This window comes from Chelonia mydas, chromosome 12 (assembly GCF_015237465.2).
Source record: "Chelonia mydas isolate rCheMyd1 chromosome 12, rCheMyd1.pri.v2, whole genome shotgun sequence".
NCBI classification, from domain to species: Eukaryota; Metazoa; Chordata; order Testudines; family Cheloniidae; genus Chelonia; species Chelonia mydas.
In genome coordinates, this window is record NC_051252.2 from 479,977 (window position 1) to 495,943 (window position 15,967).

Here is a 15,967-nt window from a genome sequence, read left to right on the forward strand (position 1 = left end):
TCAGGGCTGACGATCCCTAGGGACTACAGCCCTCACAGATGTACGGTACCGACGGGGGCAGGGCGGCCGGCGCAACACATGCTAGGGCGTGTTGGTCCCAGCAGCCGCCCGCTGCTTCTTTCGGACAGAGCGCCGCCCAGCGGAACAGCCATTTCCGCATCCCGCTATCGCCGGATGTTCCGTCCCTCCAAGTGCCCCTCGAGACGCTCTAGCCCCCCAGCTCTATGGTGCCCCCAATCGCAAGAGGGCGCTCTAAGCATTCCAACGCGTGGCTCTATGGTACCTCTCCCACGGCCGCGAGGCCGGAGGGCGCTCTAGCCGGGCCCCCTTGGTTCTGTAGCTCGGGCGCGAATCGCGGAGGGCGCTCTAGCCCGCGTTGTCACGTCTCTCTGGTGCTGAGTGGCTAGCTTGGAACCGGCGGCGCCGGCCGTCAGCATGTCGGCCTCGGAGGAGTATTCCTCCGCCGAAGACGAGGACTATGTGCCCTCAGGTGGGGCGGGGAGCCTCCGCGCACAGCGCCCCGGCCTTGGGGAGCTGCGCTGGTGGGGGAGGGGCATTGGGGGCTGCGATGGCAGAGGGAGGGGCGTGGGGGGCTGCGCTGGGGCATTGGGGGCTGTGATGGCAGAGGGAGGGGCGTGGGGGGGGCGTGGGGGGGGTGCGCTGGGGCATTGGGGGCTGCGATGGCAGAGGGAGGGGCGTGGGGGGCTGCGCTGGGGCATTGGGGGCTGTGATGGCAGAGAGAGGGGTGGGGGGGGCTGCGCTGGGGCATTGGGGGCTGTGATGGCAGAGGGAGGGGCGTGGGGGGGTGCGCTGGAGCATTGGGGGCTGTGATGCAGAGGGAGGGGCGTGGGGGGCTGCGCTGGGGCATTGGGGGCTGTGATGGCAGAGGGAGGGGTGGGGGGGCTGCGCTGGGGCATTGGGGGCTGCGATGGCAGAGGGAGGGCCGTGGGGGGGGTGCGCTGGGGCATTGGGGGCTGTGATGGCAGAGGGAGGGGTGGGGGGGCTGCGCTGGGGCATTGGGGGCTGTGATGGCAGAGGGAGGGGTGGGGGGGGTGCGCTGGGGCATTGGGGGCTGTGATGGCAGAGGGAGGGCCGTGGGGGGGGTGCGCTGGGGCATTGGGGGCTGTGATGGCAGAGGGAGGGCCGTGGGGGGGCTGCGCTGGGGCATTGGGGGCTGTGATGGCAGAGGGAGGGGTGGGGGGGTGCGCTGGGGCATTGGGGGCTGCGATGGCAGAGAGAGGGCCGTGGGGGGGTGCGCTGGGACATTGGGGGCTGTGATGCAGAGGGAGGGGCGTGGGGGGCTGCGCTGGGGCATTGGGGGCTGTGATGCAGAGGGAGGGGTGGGGGGGTGCGCTGGGGCATTGGGGGCTGTGATGGCAGAGAGAGGGGCGTGGGGGGCTGCGCTGGGGCATTGGGGGCTGTGATGGCAGAGGGAGGGGCGTGGGGGGCTGCGCTGGGGCATTGGGGGCTGTGATGGCAGAGGGAGGGGCGTGGGGGGGCTGCGCTGGGGCATTGGGGGCTGCGATGGCAGAGGGAGGGGCGTGGGGGGCTGCGCTGGGGCATTGGGGGCTGTGATGGCAGAGGGAGGGGTGGGGGGGCTGCGCTGGGGCATTGGGGGATGTGATGGCAGAGGGAGGGGTGGGGGGGCTGCGCTGGGGCATTGGGGGCTACAATGGCAGAGGGAGGGGTGGGGGGGCTGGCTGGGACATTGGGGGCTGTGATGCAGAGGGAGGGGCGTGGGGGGCTGCGCTGGAGCATTGGGGGCTGTGATGCAGAGGGAGGGCCGTGGGGGGGGTGCGCTGGGGCATTGGGGGCTGTGATGCAGAGGGAGGGGTGGGGGGGCTGCGCTGGGGCAATGGGGGCTGTGATGGCAGAGGGAGGGGCGTGGGGGGCTGAGCTGGGGCATTGGGGGCTGTGATGCAGAGGGAGGGCCGTGGGGGGCTGCACTGGGGCATTGGGGGCTGTGATGGCAGAGGGAAGGGCGTGGGGGGCTGAGTTGGGGCATTGGGGGCTGTGATGGCAGAGAGAGGGCCGTGGGGGGGGTGCGCTGGGGCATTGGGGGCTGCGATGGCAGAGGGAGGGGTGGGGGGGCTGCGCTGGTGGGGGAGGGGCATTGGGGGCTGTGATGGCAGAGGGAGGGGTGGGGGGGCTGTGCTGGGGCAATGGGGGCTGTGATGGCAGAGGGAGGGGTGGGGGGGCTGCGCTGGGGCATTGGGGGCTGTGATGGCAGAGGGAGGGGCGTGGGGGGCTGCGCTGGGGCATTGGGGGCTGTGATGGCAGAGGGAGGGCCGTGGGGGGGCTGCGCTGGGGCATTGGGGGCTACGATGGCAGAGGGAGGGGTGTGGGGGGCTGAGCTGGGGCCTTGGGGGCTACGATGGCAGAGGGAGGGGTGGGGGGGGCTGGCTGGGACATTGGGGGCTGTGATGCAGAGGGAGGGGCGTGGGGGGCTGCGCTGGGGCATTGGGGGCTGTGATGGCAGAGGGAGGAGAGTCGGGGGCGCATTGGGAGGCTGTGGGGGCTGTACTGGGGGCCCCGAGGGCAGCTTTTGCTGGAGTAATAACAATAACTTAGCTCTTATCCAGGCCTTCTCGTGGGTAGATCCCGGAGAGCTTTATAAAGGAGGCCGGTAGCTCGTTGTGTTCAGGAAGCCACATGAGCCCTGCCACAATCCCAAACCGTGGCCCAGAGCGCTTGCTGGTAGCCGAGGAGGGCCAGATGGACTCCTGGCTGCTGTAAAGTGTGTTATTCTGTTGCTCTGTTCTTGGCCAGCCTCAGATTTTTTAGTCCAACAGTTATTGCCTTCAGCACCTCTCTTTGTTGCTGGTCATAACTCTTCAGAGCAGCTGCAGAGTGAAATTGGCTTGTTTCTAGTCAGTTTTCACTGTTGCCCAGGGCATTCTGAATAGCCTCTATGAGCCAGTTTCATTCTGCAGTTGCCCAAGGAAGCTCTGAGCACCAGTAGAGGTAGTCTTGTCTGCGGACTCAGGCAGGTATCACTGCATCATTACACTTGGTTCACATCCGGAAGGATTTCTTGGCAACCAGAGTGGCTAGAAACTTACTTTTTTAAAAACAAAAGCTCAGATTGTGCAGAGTGAGGGTGTACACCAATAATGAGATCTGCAAACAGCGTGCAGAGCATCACCTGCAACTCCAAGGTGAACTAGTCTCCATGTGCATCAGCATTTATATTGTGGTAGCGCCAAATAAGCTGATGTTTTAGGGATCATCCATACTGATAAGATGTCTGTCACCCCCTGCCCTGTAATTTGGAGATGCCTTGGTGCCGTGCGGCTATGGTTCAGATCCCTGACTTTAAGCATATGGTCTCACCTTGGTCCTCACCAATCTCGTTACTTCTGGCAGGGTGACCCCAACAGCTTGGAGTCTCCCCAAATCCATCTTCCAAGAGTTCTTAATTACCAGATACTCAGACCATTCTCCTGTGATTCATCAGTTCTGAAGGTGTGAAACCAGCCCTCCAGTTATCAGTTCATTTTGGTGTATATGCTTCACACAGTTTGCACACCAGAACCTGCATGGGATAAAATTAAAACCAAAAGTTTATAAAATCATAGAATATCAGGGTTGGAAGGGACCTCAGGAGGTCATCTAGTCCAACCCCCTGCTCAAAGCAGGACCAATCCCCAACTAAATCATCCCAGCCAGGGCTTTGTCAAGCCTGACCTTAAAAATATCTAAGGAAGGAGATTCCACCACCTCCCTAGGTAACGCATTCCAGTGCTTCACCACCCTCCTAGTGAAAAAGTTTTTCCTAATATCCAGCCCAAACCTCCCCCACTGCAACTTGAGACCATTACTCTTCGTTCTGTCATCTGCTACCACTGAGAACAGTCTAGATCCATCCTCTTTGGAACCCCCTTTCAGGTAGTTGAAAGCAGCTATGAGATCCCCCCTCATTCTTCTCTTCTGCAGACTAAATAATCCCAGTTCCCGCAGCCTCTCCTCATAAGTCATGTGTTCCAGTCCCCTAATCATTTTTGTTGCCCTCTGCTGGACTCATTCCAATTTTTCCACATCCTTCTTGTAGTGTGGGGCCCAAAACTGGACACAGTACTCCAAGTGAGGCCTCACCAATGCCGAATAGAGGGAAATGATCATGTCCCTCGATCTGCTTGCAATGCTCCTACTTATACAGTCCAAAATGCCATTAGCCTTCTTGGCAACAAGGGCACACTGTTGACTCATATCCAGCGTCTTGCCACTGTAATCCCTAGGTCCTTTTCTGCAGAACTGCTGCCTAGCCACTCGGTCCCTAGTCTGTAGCAGTGCATGGGATTCTTCTGTCCTAAGTGCAGGATTCTGCACTTTTCCTTGTTGAACCTCATCAGATTTCTTTTGGCTCAGTCCTCTAATTTGTCTAGGGCCCTCTGTATCCTATCCCTACCCTCCAGCCTATCTATCACTCCTCCCAGTTTAGTGTCATCTGCAGACTTGCTGAGGTTGCAATCCACACCATCCTCTAGATCATTAATGAAGATTTTGAGCAAAATCGCCCCAGGACTGACCCTTGGGGCACTCTGCTTGATACCGGCTGCCAACTAGACATGGAGCCATTGGTCGCTACCCTCTGAGCCCGATTATCTAGCCAGCTTTCTATCCACCTTATAGTCCATTCATCCAGCCCATACTTCTTTAACTTGCTCGCAAGAATACTGTGGGAGACCGTATCAAAAGCTTTGCTAAAGTCAAGGAATAACACGTCCACTTGCTTTCCCCTCATTCACAGAGCCAGTTATCTCATCATAGAAGGCAATTAGGTTAGTCGGGCATGACTTGCCCTTGGTGAATCCATGCTGACTGTTCCTGATCACTTTCCTTTCCTCTAAGGGCTTCAGAACTGATTCCTTGAGGACCTGCTCCATGATTTTTCCGGGGACTGAGGTGAGGCTGACTGGCCTGTAGTTCCCTGGATCCTCCTCCTTCCCTTTTTTAAAGATGGGCCCTACATTAGCCTTTTTCCAGTCATCCAGGACCTCCCCCGATCGCCATGAGTTTTCAAAGATAATGGCCAATGGCTCTGCCATCACATCCGCCAACTCCTTTAGCACCCTCGGATGCAGTGCATCCGGCCCCATGGACTTGTGTTCGTCCAGCTTTTCTAAATAGTCCCAAACCACTTCTTTCTCCACAGGGGGCTGGTCACCTCCTCCCCATGCTGGGCTGCCCAGTGCAGTAGTCTGGGAGCTGACCTTGTTCGTGAAGACAGAGGCAAAAAAAGCATTGAGTACATAAGCTTTTTCCACATCCTCTGTCACGAGGTTGCCTCCCTCATTCAGTAAGGGGCCTACACTTTCCCTGACCACCTTCTTGTTGCTAACATACCTGAAGAAACCCTTCTTGTTACTCTTAACATCCCTTGCTAGCTGCAACTCCAGGTGTGATTTGGCCTTCCTGATTTCACTCCTGCATGCCTGAGCAATATTTTTATACTCTTCCCTGGTCATTTGTCCAATCTTCCACTTCTTGTAAGCTTCTTTTTTGTGTTTAAGATCAGCAAGGATTTCACTGTGAAGTCAAGCTGGTCGCCTGCCATATTTACTATTCTTTCTACACATCGGGATGGTGTGTTCCTGCAACCTCAATAAGGATTCTTTAAAATACAGCCAGCTCTCCAGGACTCCTTTCCCCCCCCATGTTATTCTCTCAGGGGATCCTGCCCATCAGTTCCCTGAGGGAGTCAAAGTTTATTGAGTAGAAAACCTACAGACTCCAAGATGAACTAGTTAGGGAAAGCAAACATGCACAAGTTATAAAGAAAATAAACATATAGATGCAACCCTCAGGCTTTATACTTTTCTATTGGATAGAATCCCTTGTCTAATACAAGTTACCTATTGTCTTTTAATAGCTTTCTGGCGCTCCCACTAAGCTGTAGGGGGGATCTCAGGTTCATGGGTAGCTTCCCGTTGAGAAGCTGTGCCTCAGTTTCTAGATGATCAGCCTCCCTTCCAAGCCTCTTTTTAAAAGGCTTTTTCCTTTGTTTAATTCTCCTGGGTCTGGTCTACACTACAGAGTTAGGTCAACAAAGGCAGTTTACATCAACCTAACTCTGGAAGTGTCTACACTAAAATTTTACTCCCACCAACATAACTGACCCACACCACTGACTTAACTCCTCCACGAGCAATTTAGAGTCAAGGTTGGTGTAGTTAGGTCAACACAGTGTCAGTGTAGACACTGTGTTGCTTACATCGACTGTTACTGGCTTTCAGAAGCTATCCCACAATGCCCCACACTGTGACAGTACAATTGACATACACCACCGACACAATGAGGAAAGTGTAGGCACGCACAGCAGATGTAATTACTGCAGCGGCTGTATGCCGATGTAAATTAGATCAACTTAATTTTGTAGTGTAGACATGCCTTTAGATTATGATTGACTCATGGTTATTCAGATTGGAGAAATTCCCTCTTGACATGATACCTGAGGATGTCTCATTGTCTTTCCATTAAATCAGATGCTCCATCATTGTCTTTTCCTGGGCTGGATAATGAATGGGTATTTGCAGGTGGTTTAATGTAAACAACTTGTTTGGGAGGTGCTCCTCCCTGCTTGACTGCTACTCCACTTTGCTGTGATTTGCAGCTGAAGCTTATGAGTCCAGTTTTCAATATACATAAATATATAAATTAATCACAATGGTCTGTTTACGTATCTAATAATGACTATTAGGTTAGAACTTTCCAAACTCTCATAAGAGATCTTACTTGATGTATTTATATAATATGACGAAGTATGCAACCAGTCGGTTTAATGGCTTATGTTTTGGATTTAAACTTTCTGTTCTCACCTTGGTGTGTCTGGACATTGATTATCACATAGGCCAACTAGGCTGAGGCCCAGTTATGCTAGGTGCTGTGCAAACAGAGTAAATGTCAGAGTCTAAAAGACAAGTCCTAACAGGTTAAGACAAACAAGTGGCATGAGCACTTCCCTCTGAAGCCTGACTTCTAAGGAAGCCTTTGAACACAGTATGCCTATAGCTTGTTTCACCAGCATGCTTTCAGTGGGCAGGCCAAGGAGAAGGTTCCACTGGCAAGACTTGGATGTGCCATATACTTATGATTCTAATTTTGGCAAATGGGTTGTTTGAAATCATTTTTTCCTGTGGCAAGAGCAGAATCATCTTTGTTTTCCTTTGTTTCTTGGGTGATTGTGGGTCCTGCTGCGTGTGGTTCCAGGTGAGGAGTACAGTGAAGATGATGTGAGCGAGTTGGTCAAGGAAGACGAGGATGAGGAGAAACCATACAAAGAAAAAGGCAAAAAAAGTTCCAAAGGCACTGTGTGCAGGTAAATGCCAAATCCATCCCACCTTAATGGGATCATAACTGGTCTGTCAGTGGCTTCATTGCTAAGCCACTGGCATCAGCTGCAATCGCCCTCCCTCACTTCAGTTATGAAAATGCGGTGTAGTTTAAGCTTTGCTCTTTGGTTAGTATTAAAGGTTACCTGCAAAGACAGTACAAAAAGTGCCAAACTTATAAGGGAAGATTCTAAAAGAGCATTATCTCTGTTCTTCAGACAGATGTAGAGACAGAGGTTAGATGATTCGCCCTAGGCCATGCTGGAAGTCAGTGTCGGAGCCAGGAATAGAGCCCAGTTCCTGACTTCCAGGTCCAGGCTCTTTCCTCTAGAACAGTGGCTGTCAATGTTTCCAGACTACTGTACCCCTTTCAGGACGCTGATTTATCTTCTGTACCCCAAGTTTCACCTCACTTAAAAACTACTTGCTTACAAAATCAGACATAAAAATACAAAAGTGTCACATGACACTATTACTGAAAAATTGCTGACTTTCTCATTTTTGCCATATAATTATAAAAGAAATCAGTTGGAATATAAATATTGTACTTACATTTTAGTGTATAGTATAGACAGCAGTGTAAATAGGTCATTGTATGAAATTTTAGTTAGTACTGACTAGTGCTTTTTTTAGTTAGTACTCACTAGTGCTTTTTATGTAGCCTGCTGTAAAACTAGGCAAATCTCTAGATGAGTTGATGTACTCCCTGGAAGACTTCTGCATACTCCCAGGGGTACACATGGTTGAGAACCACTGCTCTAGAATGCTAACTTCCTTACCCAAGTTTTCCAGCCTTTGTAGCATCGGCTTTTGCCATATAATGGAGCATTTAAAGAGATTCTCTGAATCTTGCCCTTCAACTTTCTGACCAGTGTGGGGTTCTGGCTCAGTGTCTCCCCTTGAAGGTAAATGGAAGCCTCATGGTTAGAATCCAGCAGTCTGTAAATACAGAATCGTTAAGTCACTTCACCCATGCTCATGTTTCTACTGGTGAGGCTTTGCCCTATCTCAGCATTTCTGTTGTCATCTGTTCCCAGGAAAAGGGAGAGAGGAGGCCTCTTGTTAGTGCCAGGGGAAAGAGAGGAATCAAAGGATCAACAAAGTGACAGTGAGGAAAAAGAGGAGGCCGACAGTCTAAGGCAGGTGAAAGGAAGCAGAGCGGAGGAGGAGGAGAAAAAGAAGAAAGAGGATGCTCTGTGGGCCAGTTTCCTCAGTGATGTGGGGCAGAAATCTAAAGCACCGGCTGCTGCTCAGCTGACCAGTCCACAGACTAATAAGGTAATGGAGAAACCTGGCTGGGGCAGTTTTTATTATATGGAGTGGGGGAAAGAATCCAGAGGGTTAAAATCTGCAGATGGTGATGAATAGTTGTAGTTAGTATTGAGTGTTGGGTTGAACAGCAAAACAATGGATTCCTCCTATCCCGAATGTGGCCTTGTAAGGCATGGGTGTCAGAAATGGGGTTGAGCTCTTGTCACAAGGTACAAGGCTTATCTCCTCACTGGCTTTGGCATGGACGCTCCATCTAGCCTGTTGCACTGGCTAAGAGTGGTGACGTCCTGGCTAAACCCTTCAGTATGGTGGTGGGATGGGACGGTCTGGTCCAGCATGGGAAGGAGGGGAACTGGAGCTGCCAGCTGCCAATGGCTTGTCAGGTTCCTGTTAAATGTTGGGCAGGTTGACTCCTTCTACCGTGGGCTGCACACAGCTGCAAATGGCAAGTGTAATTTGCATGAATACTTCTAGTGCAGCACTGTTCCTCTTTGGTTATGTGTGCATTTCAAAAAGGGAAGATTAGGAGGAGGGGAAATACGGGGTGTAAACAGGGACGGCTCTACCAATTTTGCCTCCTCAAGCGGTTGGTGCCAAATTGCTGCTGCCGCAACAGGGGCAGAGCTGGCACTGAATTGCTGCCCCTTCCCCCCCCCCGAAGAGCGTCCAAAAGCTGCCGCGGGACACAGACTGCTGCCCCATTCTCAATGCCGCCCCAAGCACCTGCTTGGAAAGTTGGTGCCTGGAGCTGGCCCTCTGTGTAAAACATACCAATATCCTTCACTTCCCCCTGCAATCTAGGGTGTCCTGAAGATGCCACATGTTTGGATTGTCACTCTGAATGAAAGGGGATCTCATCTCTGTGATGGGTTGGATCACAGAAACCCCTGGGGCTCCCACCTGATGTGCCAGGAATACTTCTGCCCCTGCTTTCCCTGTCAGTTTGGGACTCCAGCACCTTGTCTTGTTGAGCCAGACATGCCAGTCTGCTCCAGCACAGACCCAAGGTCTGAACCATGTGCCCCAAAGCTGCAGACTTAACTGAAAACAGCTTAAGAAATGTTCCTGTCTTTGACACTCAGATGCCCAACTCCTAGTGGGGTCCAAACCCCAAATAAATCTGTTTTACCCTGTATAAAGCTTATATGCTTGTTTGCCCTCTGTAACACTGATAGAGAGATATACGCAGCTGTTTGCACCCCCCCCCCCAGGTATTAATACATACTCTGGCTTAATTAATAAGTAAAAAGTGATTTTATTAAACACAGAAAGTAGGATTTAAGTGGTTCCAAGTATAACAGACAGAACAAAGTGAATTACCAAGCAAAATAAAATAGAACACGCAAGTCTATGTCTAATACAGTAAGAACTCTGAATACAGATAAAAACCTCACCCTTAGAGGAATTCCAGTAAGCTTCCTTTTACAGACTATACTCCTTCTAGTCTGGGTCCAGCAATCACTCACACCCCCTGTAGCTATTGTCCTTTGTTCCAGTTTCTTTCAAGTATCCTTGGGGGTGGAGAGGCTATGCAAAGTTCAGCTCCAAGATGGAGTTTTGGAGTCGCATGGGCAAGTCACCTGTCCATGCTTGATTCAGAACTTACAGGTGGCAGCCATGGTTCACATGCTTCCTTGAACGTCCTCAGGTAGACTTCTTATGTGGATTGGAGCCGTACAAGATTCATTGCCCTTTAAGTGTTTCTTGATTGGGTACCTAATTTGCACATTCCTTTCTCAAGAAGCTGACCAAATAAATGCTCTACTAAGGCTGCCTAGAAATCAAGCCAGTATTCATAACGTCGAATACAAAAATGATACATGCATACAAATAGGATTAATAGATTCAGTAGATCATAACCTTTACATAGATATGTTACAGGGCATATGTAGCATAAAACATATTCCAGTTATGTCATATATATATATTCATAAGCATATTTTCATGGGGCACCATCACAATCTCCCTGCTGCCTTTCTTCAGGGTGGTGCTTTTTAACATAAACTGCTTGGTTGTGTAGTCTCTGACCCAACTGTCCTTCTCTCCATGGCAGAAGTCTAACATTATAAAGTCCATTGATCTTGGATCCTTTGGTCAGGATATACTTTGCTGTAAACATTTCAGCACAAGAACCTGAATGTGAAACTAACTAGAACTACTATTAACATAATGAAATTGACTAATCTAAGTGGTTTGGCACTGGTAGCTGGTCACATGGAGCTAGCTCCCCCTGGCCTTCAGCTGCTAAATTGCAATACAAAAATCCTTAAAATACATTATTTTCCTAATGTCACTTTTTCATGTACTTGAAGACAATAGGAATGAACAGGAGTCAGTGAGGGCACAGTTTGTCCCCAGAACCTTGAGTAGAAGTGGTGGTGAGTGAGAGGAAGGAACCCAGATTGACTCTCAGATCCCAGTGTGAGCGTACAGGGCTGGCAACTAGAAAAAACATTTGTAAACTTGAGCATACGTGCACTGGAGTCATTGAGAGACACTAAACACTGATCCCCACAAGGCCATTTATACAGAGCCACCCTTCAGAATACAGCTGCATCTGAAGGCTCCAAAATGGCTTCAGTTGTATAATCCTTGGTTTTCATTTGCTCATAACTTTTAGAAAAAAAATCTCCAGTTGGGTTGAAATCTTCATGCTTGTCCTCCCCCCAAAGGTAAAGTAGTGCCTGTTGAACATTTGAGTCTCTTACATTCAGGATAGTTTTAAAAATAAGATGGTGAAAAAAAAATGCACTATTCTGATCGCTGCTTTTTTCAGGCTCATTGCTAAAAAATGGCTGGACTTTGAAAGTTTCGCATGCAGTTAATTCTCAGTGTAGAGCTTGGGCTAGATTTGGGAAATCTTGGTTTAGAATTTCTTAAAGTCATGTCTGCTTTTAAATGTATGGCACATGTACAGTGGATAGAAAACAAAGTGTTACATGCGTGCTTGAAAAGTTTGCAGTTGTCATTTGTGTGCACCATTGTAAATTGCAGTTGTTCCTGACTAGGGGGAAGTGCCTGACCAGAAGCTGACCCACTACCTGGTAGCTAACAATCTGGAGACTTCTTTAAAATGAATTATAATAGTTAGCTAAGGCAATTAAATGCAAAAACCAGTGTTTATATAAGGATGAGAAATCTAGTCATCAGAAAATTCTCAAGAGCTCTACTGCAACAGGAAAGTAACCATTTTGTATAGATGTATTTTCTCTTTGTTTTTCCTGTTTAAAAGAAAACTTTAGTACATTGCTTTTAGTTGATGAAAGGTTATGGGACAGGTGAGTGTAATTTGGTAGTCGAAAGCTTAATTTGGAATTTCCAGATGCTTGCCTAATTTCTGAACTTTATACTGATGCTAGTTTTTGCATTCGGTCCCATAAAAGGCAGCCCGGGGATTCTTTGGGCTTTTCTGCTGGGTGTGCAGAAGAGTTTGAGGTTCTAATCCTGGCCCTGCAATGAGGGTTAGAATCCAAGTGGCGAATTTAAATCTGGCAGCTGAGCCACTAATCTCCTTTGCCGTTATTGTGGGTGACTTGCTCTGGATAGTGACTAGTGGAGTCAGGATCTGAGCTGTAAAGCCAGTGCCACCTGACTGATGGGGTGGTCCGTAGGCCACTTGACATAATTAGGTGGTCTCACTGCAGGATTCAGTTTCTTTGATTTGTTATTGCTGTGTTTCTCAGACTACAGTGGAGAAGAGTTCGAGCAAACTCCAGGAAGAAGCAAAAGAGCCAGAGAAGCCAAAAGACATGGCAAAAGTGACAATCACCAAAGTGTTTGATTTTGCAGGTGAAGAGGTCAGGTGAGTTTGCCTTGAGCTGGTATGTCCAAGTTATTGTATGTTGCCTTTGGAAAATGAGTGGCTAGAACATCTGTCTTCCTGCTGAAATGTTGGTGGTGCAGAACAGGGCTAGATGTTCCTTCTGTTCCCACTGTGCTGTTCTAGTTCCATAACTGACCATGGACAACTCTTGTAATGCAAATTGTACTGCAGTCCACTGTGGCTCTAATTTCAGACTAGCAGCCGTGTTAGTCTGTATCCGCAAAAAGAACAGGAGGACTTGTAAAAAGAAAAGGAGGACTTGTGGCACCTTAGAGACTAACCAGTTTATTTGAGCATAAGCTTTCGTGAGCTACAGCTCACTTCATCGGATGCATACTGTGGAAAGTGTAGAAGATCTTTTTATACACACAAAGCATGAAAAAATACCTCCCCCCACCCCACTCTCCTGCTGGTAATAGCTTATCTAAAGTGACCACTCTCCTTACAATGTGTATGATAATCAAGGTGGGCCATTTTCAGCACAAATCCAGGGTTTAACAAGAACGTGGCGGGGGGGGGGGGGGGGGGGGGGGGAAACAAGGGGAAATAGGTTACCTTGCATAATGACTTAGCCACTCCCAGTCTCTATTCAAGCCTAAGTTAATTGTATCCAGTTTGCAAATCAATTCCAATTCAACAGTTTCTCGCTGGAGTCTGGATTTGAAGTTTTTTTGTTGTAATATAGCAACTTTCATGTCTGTAATCGCGTGACCAGAGAGATTGAAGTGTTCTCCGACTGGTTTATGAATGTTATAATTCTTGACGTCTGATTTGTGTCCATTTATTCTTTTACGTAGAGACTGTCCAGTTTGACCAATGTACATGGCAGAGGGGCATTGCTGGCACATGATGGCATATATCACATTGGTGGATGTGCAGGTGAACGAGCCTCTGATGGTGTGGCTGATGTTATTAGGCCCTGTGATGGTGTCCCCTGAATAGATATGTGGGCACCGTTGGCAACAGGCTTTGTTGCAAGGGTAGGTTCCTGGGTTAGTGGTTCGGTTGTGTGGTATGTGGTTGCTGGTGAGTATTTGCTTCAGGTTGGGGGGCTGTCTGTAGGCAAGGACTGGCCTGTCTCCCAAGATTTGTGAGAGTGTTGGGTCATCCTTCAGGATAGGTTGTAGATCCTTAATAATGCGTTGGAGGGGTTTTAGTTGGGGGCTGAAGGTGACGGCTAGTGGCGTTCTGTTATTTTCTTTGTTAGGCCTGTCCTGTAATACAGACTAACACGGCTGTTACTCTGAAAGGAGTACTTGTGGCACCTTAGAGACTAACAAATTTATTTGAGCATAAGCTTTCGTGGGCTATAGCCCACTTCATCAGATGCATAGAATGGAACATATAGTAAGAAGATATATACACACATACAGAGAACATGAAAAGGTGGAGTAAGGCTAATTAATTAAGATGAACTATATCAGCAGGAGAAAAAAACTTTTGTAGTGATAATCGAGATGGCCCATTTAGACAGTTGACAAGAAGGTGTGAGGATACTTAACATGGGGAAATAGATTCATTATGTGTAATGACCCAGCCGCTCCCAGTCTCTGTTCAAACCCAAGTTAATGGTATCTAGTTTGCATATTAATTCAAGCTCAGCAGTTTCTTGTTGGAGTCTGTTTTTGAAGCTTTTCTGTTGCAAAATTGCCACCTTTAAGTCTGTTACTGAGTGTCCAGAGAGCTTGAAGTGTTCTCCTACCGGTTTTTGAATGTTATGATTCCTGATGTCAGATTTGTGTCCATTTATTCTTTTGCGTAGAGACTGTCCAGTTTGGCCAATGTACATGGCAGAGGGGCATTGCTGGCACATGATGGCATATATAGCACATTGGTAGACGTGCAGGTGAACGAGCCCCTGATGGCATGGCTAATGTGATTAGGTCATATGATGGTGTCACTTGAATAAATATGTGGACAGAATTGGCATCGGGCTTTGTTGCAAGGATAGGTTCCTGGGTTAGTGTTTTTGGTGTGTGGTTGCTGGTGAGTATTTGTTTCAGGTTGGGGGGCTGCCTGTAAGCGAGGACTGGTCTGTCTCCCAAGATCTGTGAGAGAGGGGGGGATCAGGTGACAGACAAGACACAGGGGTAGTAGCACCTTGCTGCTAGCCAACCCCCTTATAAAGCTGACAGACTTAGGGCTGGACTAGTGGGTTGTTTTACACTGGGTGTGCTTTGAGGAGCTGGTTCTCTTCAAAGCCTTCCATGAGCAAAGGCCTGAGTATCTCTTGGACTGTGTCTCCTTTCACATCTCTGTGAGAGTGCTGGGATCAGCAAGTAGGCTGCAGTTGAGGGAGCTTAGGACAAAGCTCATAGAATCATAGAACTGGAAGGGGCCTCGAGATCTTCTAGTCCAGTCACCTGCGCTCATGGCAGCACTAAGTATTATCTAGACCGTCCCTGACAAGTGATTGTCCAACCTGCTCTTAAAAATTTTCAATAATGGAGATTCCACAACCTCCCTCGTCAGTTTATTCCAGTGCTTAACTACCCTGATAATCAGGAAGTTTTTCCTAATGTCCAACCTAAACTGCCCTGGTGCTGCAATTTAAGCCCATTGCTTGTTGTCCTGTCCTCAGAGGTTAACGAGAACAGGTTTTCACCCTCCTCCTTGTATCAACCTTTTATGTACTTGAAAACTGTTATCTTGTCCCTTCTCAGTCTTCTCTTCTCCAGACTAAATAAGCCCGTTCTTTTCAATCGTCCCTCACAGGTCGTGTTTTCTAGACCTTTAATCATTTTTTTTGCTCTTTTCTGGACTCTTTCCAGTCTGTCCACATCTTTCCTGAAATGTGGTGCCCACAACTGGAAACAATACTCCTGTTGAGGCCTAATCAGCGCAGAGTAAAGCAGAAGAATTACTTCTCATGTCTTGCTTACAACACTCCTGCTAATATATCCCATGAGGATGTTCACTATTTTTTTTTTTTTTTGGTGGAACAGTGTGACACTGTTGACACACATTTTGCTTGTGATCCACTACAACCCCCAGTACTCTGTGGTACTCCATTCTGCAGTACTCCTTCCTAGGCAGTCATTTCTCATTTTGTATGTGTGCAACTGATTGTTCCTTCCTAAGTAGAGTACTTTGCATTTGTCCTTATATGAATTTCATCCTGTTTACTTCAGACCATTTCTCCAGTTTGTCCAGATCATTTTGAATTTTAATCCTATCCTTCAAAGCACTTGCAACCCCTCCCCACAGACTTTGTAAGTGTGCTCTCTATGCCATTATCTAAATCAAAGGTGGGCAAACTACGGCCCACGGGCCACATCCAGCTCGCGGGAGCGTCCTGCCTGGCCCCTGAGCTCCCAGCCGGGGAGGCTAGCCCCCGGCCCCTCCCCGGCTGTCGCTCCTTTCTTGCAGCCGCGCGGGCAGCACGGCTTGTGCCCGCCCACCTCCCAGGCTTTCCATTAAGCCTGTCATAGAATCATAGAATCATAGAATATCAGGGTTGGAAGGGACCCCAGAGGGTCATCTAGTCCAACCCCCTGCTCGAAGCAGGACCAATTCCCAGTTAAATCATCCCAGCCAGGGC

General features: G+C 49.0%; 1 protein-coding gene across 6 annotated transcripts in view; it reads left to right on the plus strand.

Moving 5' to 3' along the window:
* The first annotated feature begins 248 nt into the window (after positions 1-248).
* CFDP1 (craniofacial development protein 1) overlaps positions 249-15,967 on the plus strand; it is a 123,931-nt gene continuing 108,212 nt past the window's right edge. For 2 of the 6 annotated variants that reach the window (XM_037878270.2, XM_043525905.1), the window contains exons 1-4: positions 261-490; positions 7,210-7,318; positions 8,369-8,609; positions 12,287-12,405. In XM_037878270.2, coding sequence (XP_037734198.1) covers positions 436-490; positions 7,210-7,318; positions 8,369-8,609; positions 12,287-12,405 — 524 coding nt within the window. In that variant the 5' untranslated portion in view covers positions 261-435. Of the gene's footprint in view, positions 543-7,209; positions 7,319-8,368; positions 8,610-12,286; positions 12,406-15,967 lie in introns of all 6 variants that reach the window. The other 4 variants (XM_037878267.2, XM_043525904.1, XM_037878268.2 and 1 more) reach the window with 4 other exon arrangements.